This window comes from Fistularia commersonii, chromosome 27 (genome assembly GCF_037954325.1).
Source record: "Fistularia commersonii isolate RoL2024-O1a breed Wild chromosome 27, RoL_Fcom_v1.0, whole genome shotgun sequence".
In the NCBI taxonomy this organism is placed as follows: domain Eukaryota; kingdom Metazoa; phylum Chordata; class Actinopteri; order Syngnathiformes; family Fistulariidae; genus Fistularia; species Fistularia commersonii.
In genome coordinates, this window is record NC_141310.1 from 12,659,019 (window position 1) to 12,680,355 (window position 21,337).

The 21,337-nt window shown below is 45.2% G+C and overlaps 1 protein-coding gene across 1 annotated transcript in view; it reads right to left on the reverse strand.

The window, feature by feature from the left end:
• tent4b (terminal nucleotidyltransferase 4B) overlaps positions 1-21,337 on the reverse strand; it is a 34,466-nt gene that overhangs the window by 3,485 nt on the left and 9,644 nt on the right. Inside the window, exons 2-11 of the mRNA XM_086174928.1 lie at positions 9,606-9,729; positions 6,681-6,727; positions 4,190-4,310; positions 3,664-3,771; positions 2,758-2,886; positions 2,439-2,652; positions 2,221-2,347; positions 562-665; positions 260-459; positions 27-176 (exon numbers count right to left, since the gene is read on the reverse strand). Coding sequence (XP_086031054.1) covers positions 27-176; positions 260-459; positions 562-665; positions 2,221-2,347; positions 2,439-2,652; positions 2,758-2,886; positions 3,664-3,771; positions 4,190-4,310; positions 6,681-6,727; positions 9,606-9,729 — 1,324 coding nt within the window. The remainder of the gene's footprint in view (positions 1-26; positions 177-259; positions 460-561; positions 666-2,220; positions 2,348-2,438; positions 2,653-2,757; positions 2,887-3,663; positions 3,772-4,189; positions 4,311-6,680; positions 6,728-9,605; positions 9,730-21,337) is intronic.

Genomic DNA, 21,337 nt, shown 5'->3' on the forward strand with positions numbered 1-21,337 from the left:
GATCAGGGCTCTGCTGTTAGACACACCTTTCCTCCCTTGTTTCCTCCGGCTGGAGTGCTGGAAGCGTGGTTCTGTGTTCTGTGGTTGGCGACGACGGCGGTCTTCTCCCGGTGGCTGCTGGAGCCCCGGCTGGACTGCTGCTGCTTGGCCGTTTTGCACGGCGTGCCGTCTGAGTCCTGGGGAAAGACGGGGGGGGGAAACGTCAAAAAAAATCTGCCAACTTTTCCCGGTTATTTCTGGCGAGTTTTCGGGGACGGACCGCATCGCTGCAGCTGGAGGACGAGGCTGAAGGGGTCAGGGACGAGGAGGGGGACGAGGAGCGCAGCGACTGGGATGGAGAGGAGGAGTTGGAGGAGGTTTTGCTGTGAGGGGTCGACGGCACGATCACGACGTCGTCGTCGGGGATGTTGTTGTTGCATTCGTCGAGCTGCTGGGACTCGAACAGCGCGACGTCGTTTCCTGCGGAGACGGGAAAAGGCCGACTTGAGACCCGATCCGCTCCTCGGCGGAGTCTGGACATTTCAAAACGTACGTCATCGTTGGAATAAATAAAGAGCGTACTGTTGAGCTGTAGTTCATTCTGAGACGGGCTGCCCCAGTTCTTTCTGATCCACTCCCTGTAATCATCCACCTCCTGAGTCACACGGATTATTCGGCCCAGGATGCTGCGGCGGACGGACAGGAAAAGACATTCGTCAGTGTTTAAAACTCTGGCCGAAGCAGAACCCTTTTATTTCCAGCGTGGGGAAGAGCGCGGCGTCCACCTGACGGGAACGCCGGCCCCAAAACGGCATTTTTCCCCAACGGCGGCCGAGAACGGATATTTCAACCCTCACCGGCCGCGGGCGCACGCAGAAACACAAAAAGAATAATTCAATTGTGACGGCTAACCGCTAAACAGGGCTGAGCAATTACCCAAAATCAGCTTGACGTGAAAATTCAAAATTCAGCAACACGAGATACACCGGATCCGTCCTTCGCTCCGATCACAGTTCACGTCTTTTCTCATGACTGCTGATATCCTAGGCGTGTTCATCGACGTGGACCCGCGCCTGAAAACCATCGGCGCGCTGATGTTTGAGCCGAGCCCGGCGCCGTCGTGCGGTGAACAGGTGCGAGAGCCGGCGTGGGGCCGGATTAACCTGATCTGGAGCCAGATTCATCCAGCGACTCGGGAGATTCACCAAAAACCTAATCGAGTTAACCAGGCGAAGGCGGTCGGGCCGCAGAAGAGAGCTAGCCCGACGCATTAAACCGAATTCTTACGTGATTGTCATGAACTTTAGGCGTGGATTATTTTTACATGTGAAAAAAGTTGTTTTCTGACCAATTTGCTTGAGTCCCACTAACATCGGAATTGCGTTCCTACAGCGTGATTATTTCCTCCTGAGTACCTTTGTCACTCACCTAGGCTAACATAGTGGTCACGATCATCATCTAGGACATTAAAACACTACAGTGAAATTAAAAAATAAGATAAAAAAGACTTGCGCTAAGTTTAAAAAAAAAAAACGCTAACAACTACAAGCAAATGTGGCGTGATCCAATACGGCGTACAACCGGCGAATGTAAACACAGCCGTCTTCCTTGTATGGATGACATATCCGTGTCGACGTATCCGTCCGCTTTCCTTTTAAACTAGTAATTTAAAATTTGAGGAATTTGTTGAGTGCCAGGAAGATGGAACGACACTTTCGTTATAAATTTCCCGACTATAAGCTGCTACTGTTTCCACATGCTTTGAACACTGCGGCTAAAACAACAACGTGGCTCATTTATGGATTTTTTCGGGCTTCATATCGCAAAAAAACATCTTGCCTCGTCACACCGGACCGATGAAATCACCGTGAAATTCTGAGGGCGTTCAATTTCAACACCAAAGAAGACGACTTTAATGGGTTTAGTGCGCAGGAGGAAGACCAAGATAGCGAATCCGCTAGCCAGTGTGGCTTATATTCAGGTGCGCTCAATCGTCCGAAATTAGGGTACTTTAATTTTCGGAACTTATTATGTTGTTTGTATATTAAATGTATGGGAGATAGTGTGGGAATCACAAAACGCCGCAGGTGGAGGATGTGTTGAGCCTGTCTGTATATGTATAATCCCGCACAAACAACCTTACATACAGTGTTGTACTTTGCCTGTTACAGCCGGCGGGTTTCCGACCCGAATCGGATTGTATTCGTGAAAAGTGGCTCTCCTGGACGAAGAGCCGCTCACCTCTCCGTCTCGTTGTTGGGGTAGTACTTGGCGATGGGCGAGACGGCGTGGCTGAGCACCACGTAGGCGTAGTCGAACGCCTGCTTCACCTGCATGGCGCCGTACGAGCTCCGGCCGACGTCGTTATCTGCCGGGACACCGGACGAAAGTTAGCGCGACTCGGCGCCGCCGAAACTTTCTGAGTCGCGTTTTCTTCCGAGCCGGACGGGAAGCCCTACCCGGCTGCAGCGGGTCTTCTATGTAGAGCATGGAGGGCCTGTAGCCGTCCATCATGTTCTTCTGGACCTCCTCTTTGGCGACGTAGCAGCCTCCGTCTTTTATCCTGATGCCTGTTTTCAGGTAGTTGAAGTGGCGGCCGTAGAGCTCGAAAAATTCAATGAGCAGCACGCCGATGTTGATGTTTGGACTGCACACGTCCTCCCTGTAGTGGAGCTGGAAGAAGATCAGAGCGCCGCGTTATTGCCAGCTCCAAACACCGCCACTCCGTTTGTTTTCTGCCTTCCAGGGGAGCGAACGCGGCACAGGGAGGCGTCTGACCTGCAGGAAGCTCACAGCCATGAGGAACAGACTGTAGGAGCCGATGCCTCCGGTGAAAACCTCGTTGAGGTCCCTCTGCAGGAGGAACTGCTTCAGCACCAGGACCAGGTAAGGCAGAACGGGGTATTTCTGCAGGGAAACACACACTGTTATTTACATACATACAATAACCTCACTCTTCCTTCTGAAAGCATGTAAAAATATACACCTGATGCGAACAGAACATGAGAATATTTCCTGTTTTTGTCAAATTTAAAAACAGTTTTTTAGGACCGCAAATTCAAACTCCCAGGATTCGAGAGGAAAATTTATTATTAGGTTTTTCTGAACGCCAGAAATAATAGCTAAGATGGGATGTGTCGTGTCTTGCTGGAGGAATTGCGGTCAAGATACTGCAAACCACACACATATTTTGGCTTTGCCCCAAACTAAGCTTATTTTGGAAGGAGGTTTTTGACGCCCTCAAACGGTCTTCAATCAGGACATTCCACAAACGCCTACAACTGCATTATTAGGAGCGACCTCTACGGGTGGAAACAGAAAGGATGCAAAAATACCTCCTAAACATATTGCTCACAGCAGCATTTAACATCATAACTATCAGGTGGTTAAAACCGGATCCCCGACATTTTGTGTATGGATCCCAAAAAGTATGGGACGTTTATCAGATGGAGCAAATCGCATATTCATTAAGACTTTAGAAGCTTATTTTTACTAAATGATGGGCTCCTACCATGTCTTTACATAAACAATAAGGTTAGACCCAAAGAGTTTTTAGATTACCTACATGGAGTGGATTTATTTTATTTTTTTTCATGTGGTATATGTACCTGTCTTATTCATATGGAGAAAATCTAAATCAAAATGTACAGTTTTGTTTAACGGGTTTGAAACGCTGCCGGGCACCTCTTTGAATTCCTTGATGAGGCGAGCCGCTTTGACGCCGCTCTTCACGTTGAAGCTGATGTCCACCTTCACGTCGGTGAAGGAGTCCGTCAGTTTGATGATGGGAACCTGCCGAGGGAAGCACACACACACACACACACTCGTGACCGGAGGCCGCCGACGGCAAGGAGGCGAAGGGAGGTTCCCGGCGTTTGTAAATATTCCAGTGACAACAACGTAAGCCGATTGTGAAACAACAATCATAAACAGGCCCTCCCGCTTTTTCGGCATCGATCTAATCCGCCGCTAAACTCCTTCGGCAGAAGATTTAATGGGCTCTTTAAAATCCGCAACAAAAGAGAAAGCGGGGACGCAAAGAGAAAAAGCTTAGTTGTAATCCTCCCCGAATCAATGGAACGTAAACGGAAAGGAAAATGGCCGTCTTACGCGCAGTATGAAAATAATACAGGATTTAAAACAAAACCAGACCGTGATGAAGTGCGGGGTCCGTGACTCGCCTGGACGTAAACATCTCCGCCGGGCTTACCGTGGCCTTGTCCAGGACTTTGATGGAGTTCTCGTCCGCGACGTTCTTTTTCCGGAGCGCCTCCTCCAGCGTCCACAGCGGGAGGGTCTCCCACTTGCCGAAGACCACCAGGTCGATGTCACTGGGGAGACGTAGAGTCCGTCAATGCTAAATCAACCTTGCCGACGTGACGCCGCCGAGCACAGCGGAAACTTTTCTTGCGAGTGCATCGACTGAGGAGTTTTCCGAGATTCGAGCTGGCAGTTGAGTTTTTGCTTCGTGATACGAGCTGAGATAGGAGTTAGCCGCAAGCTAGCCAGCTAAACTAATCACCTCAAGGCAAATACGAAGCGTATAAAAACCAGCTTATTTCTTTACATTCTCCTAAGATTGTGTATGATTATCTTTCATACATTATTTGTTGTTTTTACGTACATTTTTCTAACTTAAAAATACATCAAAACCAGGAGGCTTGAGCAGATTAATAGCGTTTCCATTCCTTCTGATGAATACATATGAAAATATACAAACTGAAAAGCTCATCGATAAACACAGATAGCACAACATCTAAACGTTCGTGTTTTTATCATTCATATTTTTATACATCTAAAATGTCGTGGTACAAGACCTTTCATCGACATGAGGACGTTACTCCCCTCTTGTGGACAATCAGAGCAAATAGAAGCCAGAGAACGTGTGTGTGTGTGTAAGTGTGTGTGTGTGTGTGAAAGGAAATGACTGTGCTGTGCCGTGTGTACAAATGTACTGCTCATATAACCCCCAACACACACACACACACACACACACACACACACACACAAAACAAACATCCACGTTATAAGTTTAAGGTGCGATTTAAAATCCATCAAATATCTGGCTGACATCTGTGCGCTGTGTGTCTGGGTGCGCGTGACAAAGAAAAATCCAATATTCGCGTCAACCGCGGCTCTGCGGACGGAGCGGCGCCATTGGTCCGAGCCGCGGACTCGTCAGCCAATCGCAGGCGGAGGAGGGGGGGGGGAGGGGACTCTCCCGTGGTGACTCTTCCTCGCCCACGGATCTATTACACATCCTCTTCCTAGCAACACTGGGACAGGGATGGACTACGTCGGGGGGTTAATGTGTTACAAGATGTGCTCGGAGTCCCCGAATATTATTTGTAGAAATGACTAATACCGCGCGCTGACAGCTCCAGTAATCTGTTTATTAGCTGCATTTCAGAAGGCCGCTCCCTTGGCAGGATCACGGTCAAGTCTATTCTGACTTACGTGTCGGATAAAGCAGAAGCCTATGGTTTGTTTTCTTTTCATTTTCCGGCGGCGGCGGTAGAACAACGCCCGTGAATCGCGTCATACGACGGGGGCGAAGGCCCTGAAGGCGACAGATCCGAGGCGACGGTGTGTTCGTGAAGCCTGCGCGTTTTTTTTTTTTTTTTTTTTGGCTAGCATCATGTATTATCAGTTAGCTACGGGCGCTGCTCCTGAATTCAAACCAGTTGATTTTTGCACATTTTTCTGTACATTTTTCTGCGCATTTTGCGTCGGTTGCATCAGCGGCGTTCGGCCCCGCGTCTCCCACGGTAGAAGAGTCTCCGGGCTGTTGTCGTGCTACAGTTGTGGCAGCCGGCGCAAAAAAGTAGGAGACCAGATGTGGCCTTTTGGACGGAGTTCCTCCGGACATCTGGGCTCCTGCGGCTGCACCTTGTGTGCACGCTCTCCGGTTGCCGGCGGCGTGATGTAAGTCCGCCGTCGCTTACAAATCTCAAACATTCCAGCATTAGGAGTTTTCACGATCTTGACCCCTTTTTTTTAAAGAAATCAAACATTAACTCGAATTTTAATTGTTTCCTGCCAGCCCTGCATGTTTCACCTGCGTAACCAGTGACGTGCGCAGCTTTGAGGTTAACTTATAATGGCGTATAAAATTAAACCCTCGCTCCAGAAAAAAAAAAAAAAAAAAAGACGGTCGGCATGACCGGAGCTTCTGAAGGAGGGAGTTGTGTTTGGCAGTCAGGTTGGAAGAGCAACAAGCTCTAACCAGAGCAACTAACTCTACCTTTCAATGAAAACAAATACATTTAAAACAAAATATATATGTATATAAAGAAAATAGATAAATAAAATAAATAAAACATTCCAGGAAAACACACACACACTCCACCCACCGACATGCACACAACCCCACACAGACACACAAACACAGCTTAGTCATAATACAGTGCCGGGCAAAGTTTAAAGAGTCCATGAAAGCCATGTGACGTGTGTGTGTGTGTGTGTGTGTCCTTTGTTGTGTGTTCAGAAAAAAACGTTGTGTGTCAGCACGCTCTCAGAATTAATCTTCTGACAGAAAGAAAGAGGGGGCTCTAAAATTAATTAACCGCCCCGTCCCTCCCAAAGTGAACGACCATTTTCTGGCGAGACTCAGTAAGTGTGTTAAGTGTGTGTGACGAGCCTCGGTCACGGTCACAAGCTTTACCTTGACTCCTTCCCTCGGCTCGCGAAATCAGACTCACCTCGTTGGCAGGTACAGGCCGGTGCTGAAGCTCCCGAACACTTGGACCTGCGGAAATGAGACGTAATTATAAGGTTACGAGCGTTTTGTTTTTTTTTTATTTGCCCTCCTTATTCATTACAACGCAGTGCTTTTTGTGTCTGTATCTGTAACAGGGAAAACATCGAGTGAGTTTAATCAACAGAAAATGGAGCGCTTTATTTAGTTTTTATGCAGGAAAACTAGCACAGAGTGAGAGGTCTGACCTTTGAATATATCGTTTTATTGATTGGAATGGGGAGGGGGTTTATTTCGGATTCGTCCCTGGTTTTTCCTCAAGCTCATTTTACGGCTGATTTCTCACAGATTTGTTGTGCAATATCTTTACATTTTTTTTTATTACTCTTTGCTTAAATTGGGTTTCATAACATATCATATTTCAGCATATTTTTCCTGACTTTTCCTGAGTGCCTTGATATTTAAAGGGTAATCTCTGATGTTTATTATTTAATGTTTTGTTTTATCTACCTTTCTGGCTTCCCTGTAGACAGCAAAATAAAAAAAATCATTGTACATGTAAACACTGTCCATATTACAATAAATACTCTGAATTTTCAGAGTGTTCACAAACCCTGAAATTGGCATTTAAATAATTTAAGTTCCGATTATTCAGCTCATGTTTGATTATTTTGAGGGTAACAAGTGTTTGAAAACTTTTTTCTTTCATAGCCTCTCGATGTAATAAGTAACTTTATCACAGTTAAGGAATAACTAAGCTGTGCTAAAATATGACAGATGATAAACAGAAGCTACAAATATTCACTGGCTCCACGCTGACTTTCACTCAAAGTAAAAATAAAAAAACCTGCATCCGTGTTGCACAAAAGCTATTAGTCTAATCCAGCCGAGGCAACGAGAAGCCGGGGATCCGGCACAGGTGCGGTAAAACACCAGCATATTTCAGGCTCGACAAAGTGTGCGAAATCCGTCTTCCCGATCGGTCGAGCGCATACGTGTTGCTTAGCGTTGCATTGATGAGGAAATCTGCAGTTGTGGGAAGCAAAATTAGCGGCGTGTTGACACACAAAATAGCCCTCTAAGCCGCTGATCTCTTAATCTGCGCACTACAGCGCTGATTGAAATAACTCGGACCTTCCGCCTTTTAAACCTTCGCTGAGCGGCAGAAATAGATTTAAGCCTGGACGCTGCCAAACACCCAACCCCCCGTCACCCCGAGTCAACCTTACAGCATAAACTCCGGTTTACGGCCCGGTCAAGTGGCCGACGGGGGCCGAGACGATTGCAGAACAGTGTTTTCGAATGACTCAACTGGTGGTTGTGAAAAACGTCCATGAAGTCGAAAAGTAAGCGCGGGTGTGACGAGAGCAAACAACAAAAAAAAAAAAAAAAAAAAAAAAAACGTCCCGGAGCGCAGCCGCTTTAAAAGGCTTGGCCGCTAATCGGCGGACATCGAGGGATCTTAAGAGATCAGCCGAGCTAGCGTCGCACCGAGGGGGCGACCAGGCTACCCGAGCTAGGCTAGCCGGGGATGGACCGGTGCAGCCAACCCTAATTTGGGTGCAGCTAATCTGCGAGCGGACGAACTCCGGAGGGTGCGGCGCTATCAGCGGGAGCCTCGCCTCGCCGCAAGGCGACGGTAACAAACGTGACGAGGCTCACAGAAAGGCCCGGCCATTAGTTTGCTATCAAATGCAGCCTCTTTTATAGTACGTGTGGCTGCTTAGCGCCATAAATTACCGAGGCCTTTGTACTAAAAATAGTCTGAGCTCAAAGTGCACAAACAAACCCGTGCCAGCGCTCGCTATTCTTTCCACTCGAGCGACGAAGGGTAGCAGCCGAGGTGTTCTCGCACCCCGCCGTCGGCTTTTCTCCGAGTGTTGCGAGGCGTTGTTCCAGAAGCCCGCTTTAATTGGCCCATTTCGCTTTTGCACAAAACAGAAAATCAACAACGTGAATGGGGAAAAACTAGAAACGTGTGAAACGGTTTCGGGACGGGACGGGACGGGGCGCAAAGAAAGCGGATTTGGAAAAAATAAATAAATGAAATAAAAGCCTTTTTGCGATCGTCCATTGGAGCGCCTCATTCTGTCAACCGTATAAGACGTTGACGTTCCACACACCTCTCGGTGAAGCCAGAAGATGCAGGATGAGGAATTCACCCGCGACGATTCAATGAATCTTTTTTTTTTTTTTTTTTGGATAAAAACCAAGCTTGGTTAGTTTTCCCCTGTCAAATATATCAAAGGGACTCCTTTTACAATAAAACAAATCAATAAAAACTGCCACACACAACATTTCTTATTACTTTAATACCAACCATCACACTCATGCTATTTATTTCTATTATAATGCTAGTTTGGGTTGTATTTTTCATTCCTTACTGGTTGAAATATGCTTGGAAATTAGTTAGCAGGTTGCTGCTGCACCCTCACGTTAACTTTGTGGATGAGATAAGATAAACTTTATTGATCCTGATAGGGTAAGTTCTTTTGTCAGCGCAGCGTAACAGTTATAGTGTCAATAAATTTGAATACAAATATAGAGATAATTAGAAAATAGCAAAAGACATCCACAAATAAATAGACAGCAGAGAGAACAACAGCAACAGGGATAAAAATGGGGAAAAAAAAAAGAAAGGAAAAAAAAAAACTGAAAGAGTGAAAATAGACGACCAAAACGACGAAAGCAATGATAAACATGAACATAAATAAGCTGGATGCGAATGGGCTGAGACCGACCGGGGTAAAATAGACACGTGTCCAACAGCTTGGACTTCTTAATGTGAGATGATGGAGACGAGGTTGGTGTAACCATGGCAACACAAACGGAGATGAATTCCCACGGGTCTGAGAGCGGCTTGTTTTTTTTTTTTTTTCCTGGTCGGTCCAGAACGGCAGGCGCGAGATGTTAAAGACGGCGTGCTCACCTCGGCGCTCGGCCACAGGTTGTGGATGACGCCCTTGATTCTGTCCACCACCTCCAGCCTCATCTTCTCCTCCTCCGGCCGCGGCGAGATGTACTCGTAGAAGTCGCTTATCTCTTCATGCAACCTGAGCGACGACAAGCAGGGGAGGAAACGATTGAAGTAACACTCGGACACGTAAGGAAGCGTGCGGAGAAACACACACCGCGGGGAAAATGGTTTACGGTTCCAAGAATGTCCATGAAGCATTTTACCATTTATAACTGCTGCTATCAGATGGAACGGTGCTTTTTGTGGAAAAGCGGAGAATTAAACCGTAATCATAATTTCCATTTGGACAGCACACCGCACACAAAGTTCAGGTGGAAGTCAAATCGTTACATTTCGGATTCCTTTTAAGGCGAGAGGACTGCCGATTCCGATGATTGTTTTTGTTTTTTTGTTGTCGGGGGGGAAAAAAAGGGAGATATCAAGGACGAATTCCCAAACTGCTGTCTGGGGTCGCTTTACAAAGAGCAGACAACTAACAGGGCTTGTGGGAGGTTTGGCTCCGGTGGCTGCAGCGGCAAGGTGGTCTTCCAGAGCAAGTCCCTCCAAAGAAAATCCTCCCGAAAACACGCGCATTTGTCCGAATACTCGGTAATTCCTTCACACTCGAGCGCGGGCGCCATAAAAAAATGAAGAGAGAATAATCAGTGAATTCGCCGAAGGCCTTTTCCGCGGTGTTTTGCAGCCCGCCGGCCAGGTGCAGGGGCGGATCCAGAAACCCCGTTTCATTTGACATCAAATGTGGTGTGCGCGGCGCCGATCTCACGCCCTAGAAAAGGGGATTGATCTTAAAATCACTAACGCGATCACTTTTCTTCATGTCGACACAGGAGGGTGTGTGTGTGTGTGTGTGGTATTTGGGCCCGCCCTGGTTTGAACACACAGCAGAAGGACGGGTGCTTGCACGACCATGAATGACAACAAAAACCTGTCCTGGAAGCCCTAAGAGTATTTTACCCTCTAATCCCGCTAAGACTCTGGGGGTGGAAAAAAAAAAAAGAAAAGGCCGTAAGCCTTACAACAGAGGAATAACACGCCGATAAGGATAAAGACGGACGTGACGAGAACATATACAACGCTCCAGTGAGTCATTATTCGCCGCTGAGATTTCGCCGGTCCGTTTCCACACACTGTGGCGGGGAAGACCGGTCGGGTTTGGCTGGCTGGCGTGTCAGCGGCAGAGGAAGAGGGCGACGCGAAGGCTGCCAAGGCGCTGCCTCCGACCGTCCTCGCTACAGATGGCGGACACGGTGTCACACTGACAGGACGGAGATAATCGCTGCTCTCTTTTGGTGTGTTTACATACAGACGCCCAGAGCTGAGGCGCATCGCGGACGGCGATGCGAGGAGAGGCCGGGGAAATCTCACGTACGGCTTCTATCGGTCCGATAAAAACACGGTTGTTTTTTTTTTTTGCGACGCATTCGGACTCTATTTTTCGCCTGAATGCTTCCATTTATTTCATTTAAGAAACCATAATAAAGCTCAATCTGTTAGGCTGGCTTTATGAATAAGCAGATTACCTTAAAAATAAGGAAGAAGTAATGTAAGAGCTAAGAAAAAAAAAGGGTAAAAAATAAATGTGGACTCAGGAAAGCACAACCTAGAAATTTGAGAGTAAAAAAAAAAGATGATTTGTTATAACAATTCCAAGATTTATGGATAAAAGTAGCATGATAACAAAATTAAGAAATAACTGAGAGGAAAATGATCTAACTTTACCTGACAATGTTGAAATGAATGAAAAAAATAAAAGAGCAATTTATTATACCGCAACACCCAATTTAAAATCAGCTGAACAGAAAATGAGCATCCATCATAATATACATCAGATACATCAGAATTTAATTTAATTTATATTTCATTGTATTTCTTATTCTTCCTCCTTCCTACTAGTATCCATTACTGTTATGTTTTTACTTGAAACTCTGGCACAACAATTTCCTTCGGGATAAATAAATAAAGTTGTTCTCAGATCTTGCAGCGAGCAGGGGGTTGGGGTTCCCTGCCCGACGTTCAGTCCGTCTAATTCTACTCACTACCTACTTCTACCTACTTCTGCGTCAGTTGGCCAAAAAAACAAATCAATCTGATAAAGCTTAAGGTAAGCGGCGGCGGGTGCCTTCGGTACCAAGCAGGACCTGGTTTGGAATCCAAGCAGAGGTTGCTGCCAAAAACAAGTTATCTTTCTCTGTAAATGAAACTCCCTTTTTGGAAAAAAAAAAAAAGAAAAAAGAAAAAGCAGAACAGAATCTACAAGACTAACTGAAGTCTTTATGTAATTTTCTTTAATAAACCAGAATAGGACACGGTGGCGCGGCGGTCGCAGGGTCCCGGGCTCTAATCCGAAGGGGGTGTTCGCACGTCTGCATGGGGTTCCTCCGGGTTCCTCCCGCAGTCCAAAACCACGCAGGAGGTTCACCGGAGACTCTAAATTGTCCAGATGACTGAATGAGAGTGAACGGTTGTTTATCTCTATAAGGTCCGGGGTGAACCCGGCCTCTCGTCCAGCACCACCGCGACCCTGAGTGAAGGGTAAACAGTATAGATAGTGAATGGATAAATATTGGTTGGACTAATATGTTGTGTCTGACTGGTTTAAATCTTCATTTGGCTTCACGTTTGAGTTTCTACGCGGCCAAATGTGCAGTTAGTAAAAAAAAAAGGGGGGGGGGGAGTCAGCGAGTGCAGGATTTTATGGGGTTTGGAACGGTCGCTACACAGAGCGTGGGATTCAACTTCCCTTAAGAGAGACGACACAGTAGTAAATAACTTCTTCTTTCTTTGGAAGAACTTCAGTTGCGGAGCAGAAAAGCAAAACCAGAACCGCCACTGTGGTGAAGCGTAATGTCGCTGCCGGAGCTGCACTTTGCGAGGGACCGGCTCGGCAAGGGCCCGGCTACCGCATTTGTCCTTGGAACAGGTTGCTCTGCCCACATGCGCTGACCTTTTCACTATCTACATACACAGAGTCGCTGTGGGTGGACAAATATACAGACACAAACACACGTACACATGCACCGCTTAGACCCGGCGTAATCACAGGCTTCAGCTCCATGCAAAACAATCAGGGAGGAAGCGAAACATTGGACAAGACACACACTTGCATTCTCAAACACGGAGAGGCTGTGATTGACTGTGTGTGTGTGTGTGTGTGTATGCACTCGCTGACACTACTGTCTACACCTGACAGCCGTCAAAGTTGACTCGACCTCAGCAATAATATTTTTTTTTTTTGCATCTTAAAATAGCAGGAGCGCCAGAATGCAGAAGGATTTCAGTCCAAAAGGCCGTCGAAAGCAATCTGGAGACTCCGGCGGGTTCCGCGGGGGGGCCAAAGATACATTTTTTTAAAATAATACCGTTCGAAATCTAAAATAAAATGAAAACGTCTGCGTGTGTGTGTCTTTTTAGTCTGATGATTACATGCCATCTTTTTTTTTTTTTCCCTTCAGGGGTCGCCGCAGATGATTACATAGCACGTGAGCTGAAGAACCACCCGCTGACCTTGGAATCGCAACGGGGGGGGGAGTCGACTCGGCCGAAATGCGGATGAAGTTTGCAAACCGGGGGGGGGGCTCGGAGAAAAGAAACCATCTTTTCCCGAAGCCTGAGGCTATCATTACTACTTCCGGTAGAATGGGAAAAAAAAAAACAAAAAAAAAACTATCAGACGCTGGAAAAATAGCCACGTAAATGTTGCTCCTCGATTGTTTGTGTCATCGGATATGCGCTGAAAAACAGAAAAACATCCTGGTGTGTGATTGGCGACGGACGCCGCCGGAATGCACTGCGGCAAAATTGAGTAAGGTTGAAGTTTTATGGGGGAGAAGATTTTTTTTTTTTTTTTCGCTCCAAGGCCGCAGCCCTCTTTGGAATGAGCGTGCACGGGGGGAGGATGCATATGCAGCCATTGTCTCTCCACGTGCAGCTAGGTATGCATGCACAGAATGCACTGAATAGAAGGGTTGAGGACCTGGAAGCTGGGGGAAGCTGAAAAACATCATATCACTGACAGCCAGTCCAGCTAACTGTATCACACAACTGAGCAACATAGCTAACACACACACACACACACACACACACACACACACACACGTTATCTGTCGAATGGATGTTTATCGTAAAATCTATTCCAGTGAATAAAGGGCCGATGTGGTGTTTCAGTGGCGGCCATTGATTTGCTATTTTCGGTGTCAGCAATGAAAAGACGTGACGGTTGCTTTTTATTCCACAATTGTGGAGATTGTAATCCGGATATCAGAAGACCGGGTATAAAATTGGATAGATATTTTGCATATTGAGGCAAAAACAAGCAGGATAATTCACTAAATCCTGTCATTTTCCTTATGACAAAGCCAACTTTTCCATGACGGGTGATACCATGCAGCTTTCTGAAGAGAAATATGACACGGCCGGGGTTGTTTTGGTCTGACGATGGCCGGCGTTGGGTCACATGGCTTTGTCACGTGGACTTTAAGACGAGCAGGTTGTTGCTTTTTCATTCTGCATCCTTGCACTGACTGCAGATCTAGTTTGACAGCATCAGCGCTTTTCAGTCCTGACAAGGAAATTCATTCTTATCTCCTGTTTTAAGTGTGTCTGTAGAAACTGTATCATTGCTTTAGAAAACACTGCATATTAAACATGAAATACACCACTGTATAAAACACTACTTCTAATATGTTGATAGGGTGACAGGTCACTTAGCAACTTTCTGTTATTTACAAACCGATTCTCTGTTCAGCAGTTTTTCAAAAATGGAAGAAAAAAAACTGACGACAGCAAAGTGCTGCGGGAAATAGGAGAAAAATTATTCTTAATCTCGTCATTTACCAGCCCTCCAACATGATCATTGCACGTGAGCATCTTTATTATACCTTCCAGGTGCTTCCCCGGCTGTGCATATGAAATTATGTCGCCTACAACGCTGGGAAAACTACATTACCCTACTTCCACAATAGTCTTGAAATTTTTACGGCCCACAGAATGATTATATGAAGGAAAAAAAATCCTCCCTTCATTGATTTTTCTCTCATCTTCTCATTCCCAGTTCTCAAATTGTTTTTTTTTTTTTGTCTCAATGGAAAGAGAAGCTTCTTGATCGTGTCGACTGTCGGGTTTCAATGATGGGCTGATCGCACGCTGCCGTAAACGGCTAATCTCTTTTACTCCGTACAAACTACCTAACATTCAGCCTCCATTGGAGAAACATTAGGTTTCACTTTCGGGTAAGTGAAACTTAGGAGCTGCTCAACAAAAAACCACACACACACACACACACACACAGTCCTAACACAAAATCACCGGCTCTCTGAAGCCCCCATTCTTTTGGTTTTTCGAATGAAAACTGTCTTGAAGACATGAATGAAATGTTTGATAGGATGCTTGATTCCGTCTAGGAGATCTTGTGTATTTTAAAATTTCAATCCACGTGCTTCCTGCGCTTTTTTTAAAATCCCGATATCTCCCGTTGTTTACCATTTCAATAACGAAGGACTGAAAAAATAACGAACCCGATGAATTTCATATATTTGCATCATTTCCCCTTAAGATACGAGCCACTTTCTATATGATTTGTTTAAGATACAAAGCGTGATTCCAGCAAATTTTATCCTTGACATATGAAAAAAAAATCCTGGTAAAAATATGAGAGCAAGCAAATCAAAATGTGAAATTTGCAGGGTTTGCGCCAAGCGAGCTCCCTGCACTGTATTACCCTCGATGACGCCACCGCAGCTTCTGAATTGGCTGCGCTCGCCGTTCTCACCGTGAAGAACGCCACGCAGCTTCCAGTATCCCCCGGCCACTAAAATTATTATAATTTGTATAGTTATTTTACTGCTTATCTGTATATTTTATATATATGGTCTATTTTATACAGTTTATATTTGTATTGTCCAGGACTACAGATGGAAATTAGCTATGAGCTATAACCTGGTACAAACATCTGTGCTTTATGTATTTGTGCACTGTCCTAATAAACTTCTAAACAAACAAACAAACAAACCTACGTTACACACATCTCTTGTGTGGCATCATTTTATATCTTTGTTCTAATCCGTTTGTTTCCTTTTTTTAAATGGGAGGAAAATCATTTACGTTACGATAACTGGCCACAATGGAAAGAACTTGTCTCTTTATTTTTTATAAAGAAACCTGTACATGCTCTGAACCAGGAGCTCTCATTGCAAACTTACACTGCGACTGCACGATGATAATTAAAAATCTTGATTCTTTTGGAACAAATTAAATCGGTATCTTTAGGGACGACTGTTTCTAACACAAATCCCAGAGTGGGTGGAGCGGCCGTAGGACGCCATCTGGAGCTCCGCCTCCTCGGGTCCCTGTCGCTGCCCCCGCCCGCGGAGCACGTTGGCCCTTGGCACCGCTTATCGGATTAATCCTACTTGCCTATATCGCGATAATGTTACGTAATCTCGTGAAACGGGTCTCTTATCGAGCCGTTGCTCCAAGGGAACAAAATATAATCTGTCTGTTCCAACGTTTCTCCGTGGCTTCGCATGACACGACGTGCCAGGGTTTGTGATCTCAAGAAATAAAACCCCACGTGCAAGAAGGAATATAAACAGTCCTGAGGCTTATTTTGTGAAAATATTTAAAAGGGCATCGAAATATCTGATTTGAAAAGAGCGCCTGCGAAGGAATTATTTTGCATGTCGCTGTGTTATTTCAAAGAAACACGTCTTCAACCCTGCTGTGCTTGCAAATCATTTTAGGCAGACCAAAGTGCAATTCAATCAGGAAACAGAAAAACTTACCATCCCCTATTTAGATGAAGAGAAATCTGCGTTTGACTTGTTTTTCCTTCAACAAACAATGTGGCAAATGAGTCCCGTGGACCTATTTGACCTATCATTTGGTTTTCGGTCGGAGGAGAAAATAAAGAAAAGGCCGCTGGCGATTCAACTGGTCGAAATCGATTTAAAAAAAACGACTGCAGGTGCACCGACTATCAAAGCATTCAATTTGAAACGATGGGCAAAGGACGGACAGCACTCAACCGCGACCTTTCCTGTTTTCACAGCTGGTTAGACTCTTGAACGTCTCCCAGTTATTCTAGTTTTGCATTCTTTCAAGGTCGCGGAACGTCAGGAAGGTCGCGGGCAAACATACGACATTAAACATGACGGCATTCATTGGCAAATGTCACGTTAGACCGATAATCCTACATCCTCTTGCATTTTCAGTGCAGTCTGTTGGAATAAATAAAGAAACAACAACCAGGCAGGGGCTGTTTCATGCATCGCATCACCGCAGGGGGCCACGGAGTTGCTCAACCCACTTGTTTGCCAAATTGAAGCGCTTTCCTTACAGTTAATGACTAGAAATGAGAAATGTGCTGCCACTAATCAACAAATAGCTTGAAGTGACGACTGTAAACCGACAAGAGAAACCTTAAATCGGCGGGAATAGACCCCATCAAAATGTGCATAAATTAGCACATCAGCACTTTTTAAAATTCTGTGTGATCTATTTGAATATGAAATGAGATTTAAAAGGAAGTGCCCAATTAATGAAGTGTTTACAGAAGGAAGTGAGAATGGAAATGAGGATTAAAAACTGAGCAAATATATTACATTTTACATCATCCGGACGATGCATTCAAAATCAAGGCCTGGAGACTTTAACAAAATACCACCGATATGTGAGAAAGCAACGGCCTTGCATAAGATCCCGAGATTAGAAATCCATGTATTTGATCTTAAAATCATATCAAACTTCGTTCGGAGGGGGAAAATCCAATGCAAGAATGACCATTCCCGCGAAAACATTCCTCGTGTTGCGACACCCTTTGACAAAACTGACAATAGTTCTTATTAGCTTGAGCGCTATGATATTTCTCAAATCCAATATTGACCCTCAGGCCTTTCTGTATGATATTTATAAGTCTAATAAAGCCATAAATAAATGAGCAAAGGTTTAAAAAAACAAAAAACGTCAGGAAACGACTGTTGCTCCTTCTTGTTAGCAACTTCACTTGTGATTTTCCTGCCGTTCATCTGAAAGGAGCCTCGGCAAGGAAACCTACGCAGGCGGAGCATCTCGTTGGGTTTGATGACGCAACCACACCAGAACCGTAAGTTTGATCTTGGGAGTTTTTTTTGTTCCACTTTTGCAGTTTTCCAGCTGGTCTCAGCTCAGATACGCTTGTGATTAATTCTGTCAAGACTGTCGGGGTTTGTTTTGCTTTCTTTTTTTTTTTTTGAAGACATAAAGTCTGAATACTTGATAGGTTCAATACTCATTTTCCACGCTATCAATAGCACCTCTACCCACTGCTCTGGTTCACACACACACACACACACACACACACACACACCTGCAGTGCGGTAGCTCCCCTCACTGTGCTTGTCTTTCTGTCAGGGCCGCGGTTCTCCCTCGCTCTGTTAGCTCTGTAAAGATGGCAGGTGCTGGTGAAGGCGGAAAAAGAAAACAGCTGGAGTGCGCTTTGGAAATACTTTGCTAATGAGCCGGGTGATTAAGGGGTAAGAAAAAAAAAAAAAAAAAAAAAAGACAAAAGGAAACCCCATTGGCGAAGCCACATGCTACAAGTGCTAATAAAAGATGCCAACGCTGCACATTTGGAACTGTAGACAACGTAGAGACATCAGTGGCGGCTCATATTTCAGTGTTACTGAAGCAAATGGCCCAGTAAATGTCGATGAGTGTTATTGGTCCAACAGCCATTTCTAATTCGTAAAGCTAAACTAATGTCCCGCGGAGCTAGCGGGCTCCCGCTGTTTTTCGAGACGGGAGGAAAGTACGTGAATGGGCGTAAATGTTGCGGGAATAAGGATCAGAGACGTTGAAAAAAGAAAAAAAAAAAAAAAACAAAATCCAGGACCTTTGCATATGCTGGACATGTGAACGAGGTGAACATTTCAGCGGGGATTAGCAACAGTTTCATGAAAGCTTACCGCGCATTTGTCGTCGCACTGTTCGCGCGCATACAAACTGTTTTTCAACAATGTTCTGTGAATCTGCAACGTTTGACATTTGGATTTGGGACATTTTTTTAAGGCAAAGATTAATATATGTCCTCTGTAAGGGAATTAACTGATCTTAAACCCTGTTTACAACATCTGTACGGTGAAATAATTTTAAAAAAGAATCTTTATCCTTCTATAATTCAGTTATTTAGATGTCCGGAATAGTTAGGAACTATTATCTAATCAGTTATTTGATCATTCATAACGTCTAAGCTACTAAAAACATATGTCACAACGTTCTCCGTGAAATTGGTTTGGAATATCTGCTTTTTCCCCCGTGAGTTAATCAGTTTGTCGTTCCAGTACAGTGACGACCGTTCACAGGTTCAATATCTGTTTTAAGTTGTTTTCTTTGTTGTCGTTTTGTTTTGTTTTTTTACCTCCTAATATCGAGCTACGGTTCGGTGAATTTCTACACCTGCGACAATTTGTTGCACGGATCCACTGCGGTGCGGCCGAAGGCGAGGGAAGAAAAACGGCGAGGAAAATTAAAGTGAAAGAGAGAGAGAGGGAAAATATGAAGTGAGACTCTGGAGGTATGAAGGAATGAAGAGGGAGGAAGCTGGGAAAACTGGGAGGAAACAAGCTGGATATCAGCATTTCAGCTGCACTCGCTGCAGACGGGAGAGGGAGGCCGCGGACAGAATGACAGATTTCGCTTGTTTTTAATCATCCGACACCGACCAAAGTGACGGATTCCGTCAAGACGCTGCACAACACGCTTGGCGTTTATCCCGGAAAAAAAAAATTCCTTTCCGGACAAACGATCTCCCAGAGTTGCGTGATTAAACATGTATGACGGTGGCGGACAGTCACAGTCAGGTGACTGTGCATCTGGAGCTCCACACTGGAAACAAACAAAAAAAAAAAAAAAAAAAAAAACGTCGGGGAAAGACCCAGATGAGAGGATGGAATCACATGGACTGCATGGGAATATTATTTACAGTTTCCAGAATGCCACCTGTTTGATGACCAGCCCTGTTTGGCTCGTTCCCATTAGCCGCCGCGGGTTCGCGGTTAATAATCAACGAAGACTCCGTCAGGACGACGGCAGGCGTAAACACAAATATCTCGCTGGAAACACACACGGTTGGGGCTTCCTGCTGTGCTGCCGCTTGCAAGGAGAAGGACGGCCCTGCCCGACACTTGTAAAATTTCATGGCGAACCGAGCGACACTGCAGGCCGACAGTGCGCAGACGGTTTGAATTCTAGCTGCTGCTTCACAACAATTCAGAATAGACAGAGCAAAGTCTACAAGTTCACACCTGTTCAAATGTTCTTTCACAAAATCCCTGAGATATTATGTTGTCCTGAGTGGAGGGAGTGAACGAGTCCCGCCCTCGCCGAAATACCTACACGAACCCAAGAGTCTGCATAATTTTTTTTTTTTGCTTTGTTTGAATATCATGATCAATATTTAATTGTGAAAGTTAAAAAAAAAAAAAAAAAAACATTAAGTCGTGTGCTCCTTATCTCTGAATTTGTTTGGGTAGAATAATCCTCCGGCAGCTTTGCATAAACCAAAAATACCGCGAGAATCGAGCAGGCGTCCCAATAGGGACAGCTGTCAAATGACTTTTGGCGATTCTTTTTGAGTAACCATGGTTTAAAACAAAATATGAAGGAAAAAAAAATCTCACAGGAACAAATAAGGCGGGGGAGGGGGTGGATGCTGGATTTTTCTGGGTTTAACTTAACACTGCAAGCACCTGTTGAACTACTGAGTCCTGTCCAGATGCAGCTTTTCTGGCAGCAAAGAGTCAGTGAGAAAAACATGCGTACAACTATTATCATTAGATAAACAGAGGCGTTCCTTCGGGAACCCATTGCAGCCGTAGGAAACAGTAAAGTGTGATTATGCAATGATGTCGACCCTCATTGTGACTGTAGTATTGGGACATTGTTCTTACTCGATGTACATTTGTTATGCGTTTTTCTAGAAAAAAAAAATTAATCAAATAAGTGTTTGATTTGGAAGGTGAGCTAGGAACTACCCGCCTGACGTGGCATTGTATTTGACCCTGGAAATTTGTTAATCCTATTGTTCGGCCGGCGCAGGATTTCCTACCGGAGAAGAGATTGCTTTCAGGATGAGTGACTCCTGATCACTTCTTTGGAAAAAAACGTGGCCACACTTTAAAACTCTGGCTGACGTGTTGCTGGTAATTCCAGTCTCCGGTGTGGCTGCGGGGGAACTGGAACGGCGACGAGGGCCTCGTCTGACAACTCATCATAGTCATTTGCGCAGCACGGCTTCGAGCGGCCTCGACCCAAAACGCGGTCTTCTGCTTGTCAACAACGCCCAGCTTTTAATTCAATCTCACCATCATCAAATATCCAAACTTACAAATACTAATTTTTCAGGTCTGAAGCAGCCTGTGTTTTCTCAGCTTCAACAAAAGGTTGCGGTTTTGTTACATGGCACGCCCACATTCATACAACGCAACGTCGCTGACCGCGAACATCGCCGGATTGGTTTCAATGGGCCGAACATATCACATACAGCATTTCCAAATTAGTACAACAACAAACACGGGCAGGTGTCAATGTCCCACAGATGGTGGATTCATTAATATTTGATCAATGATCCGATCCCGGGTGCTAAGCGTTGGGCACCGGGACAAACGGGCTCGGGTTTCGCAGACGTCCAAACACTACGGACTGCTAGCGAC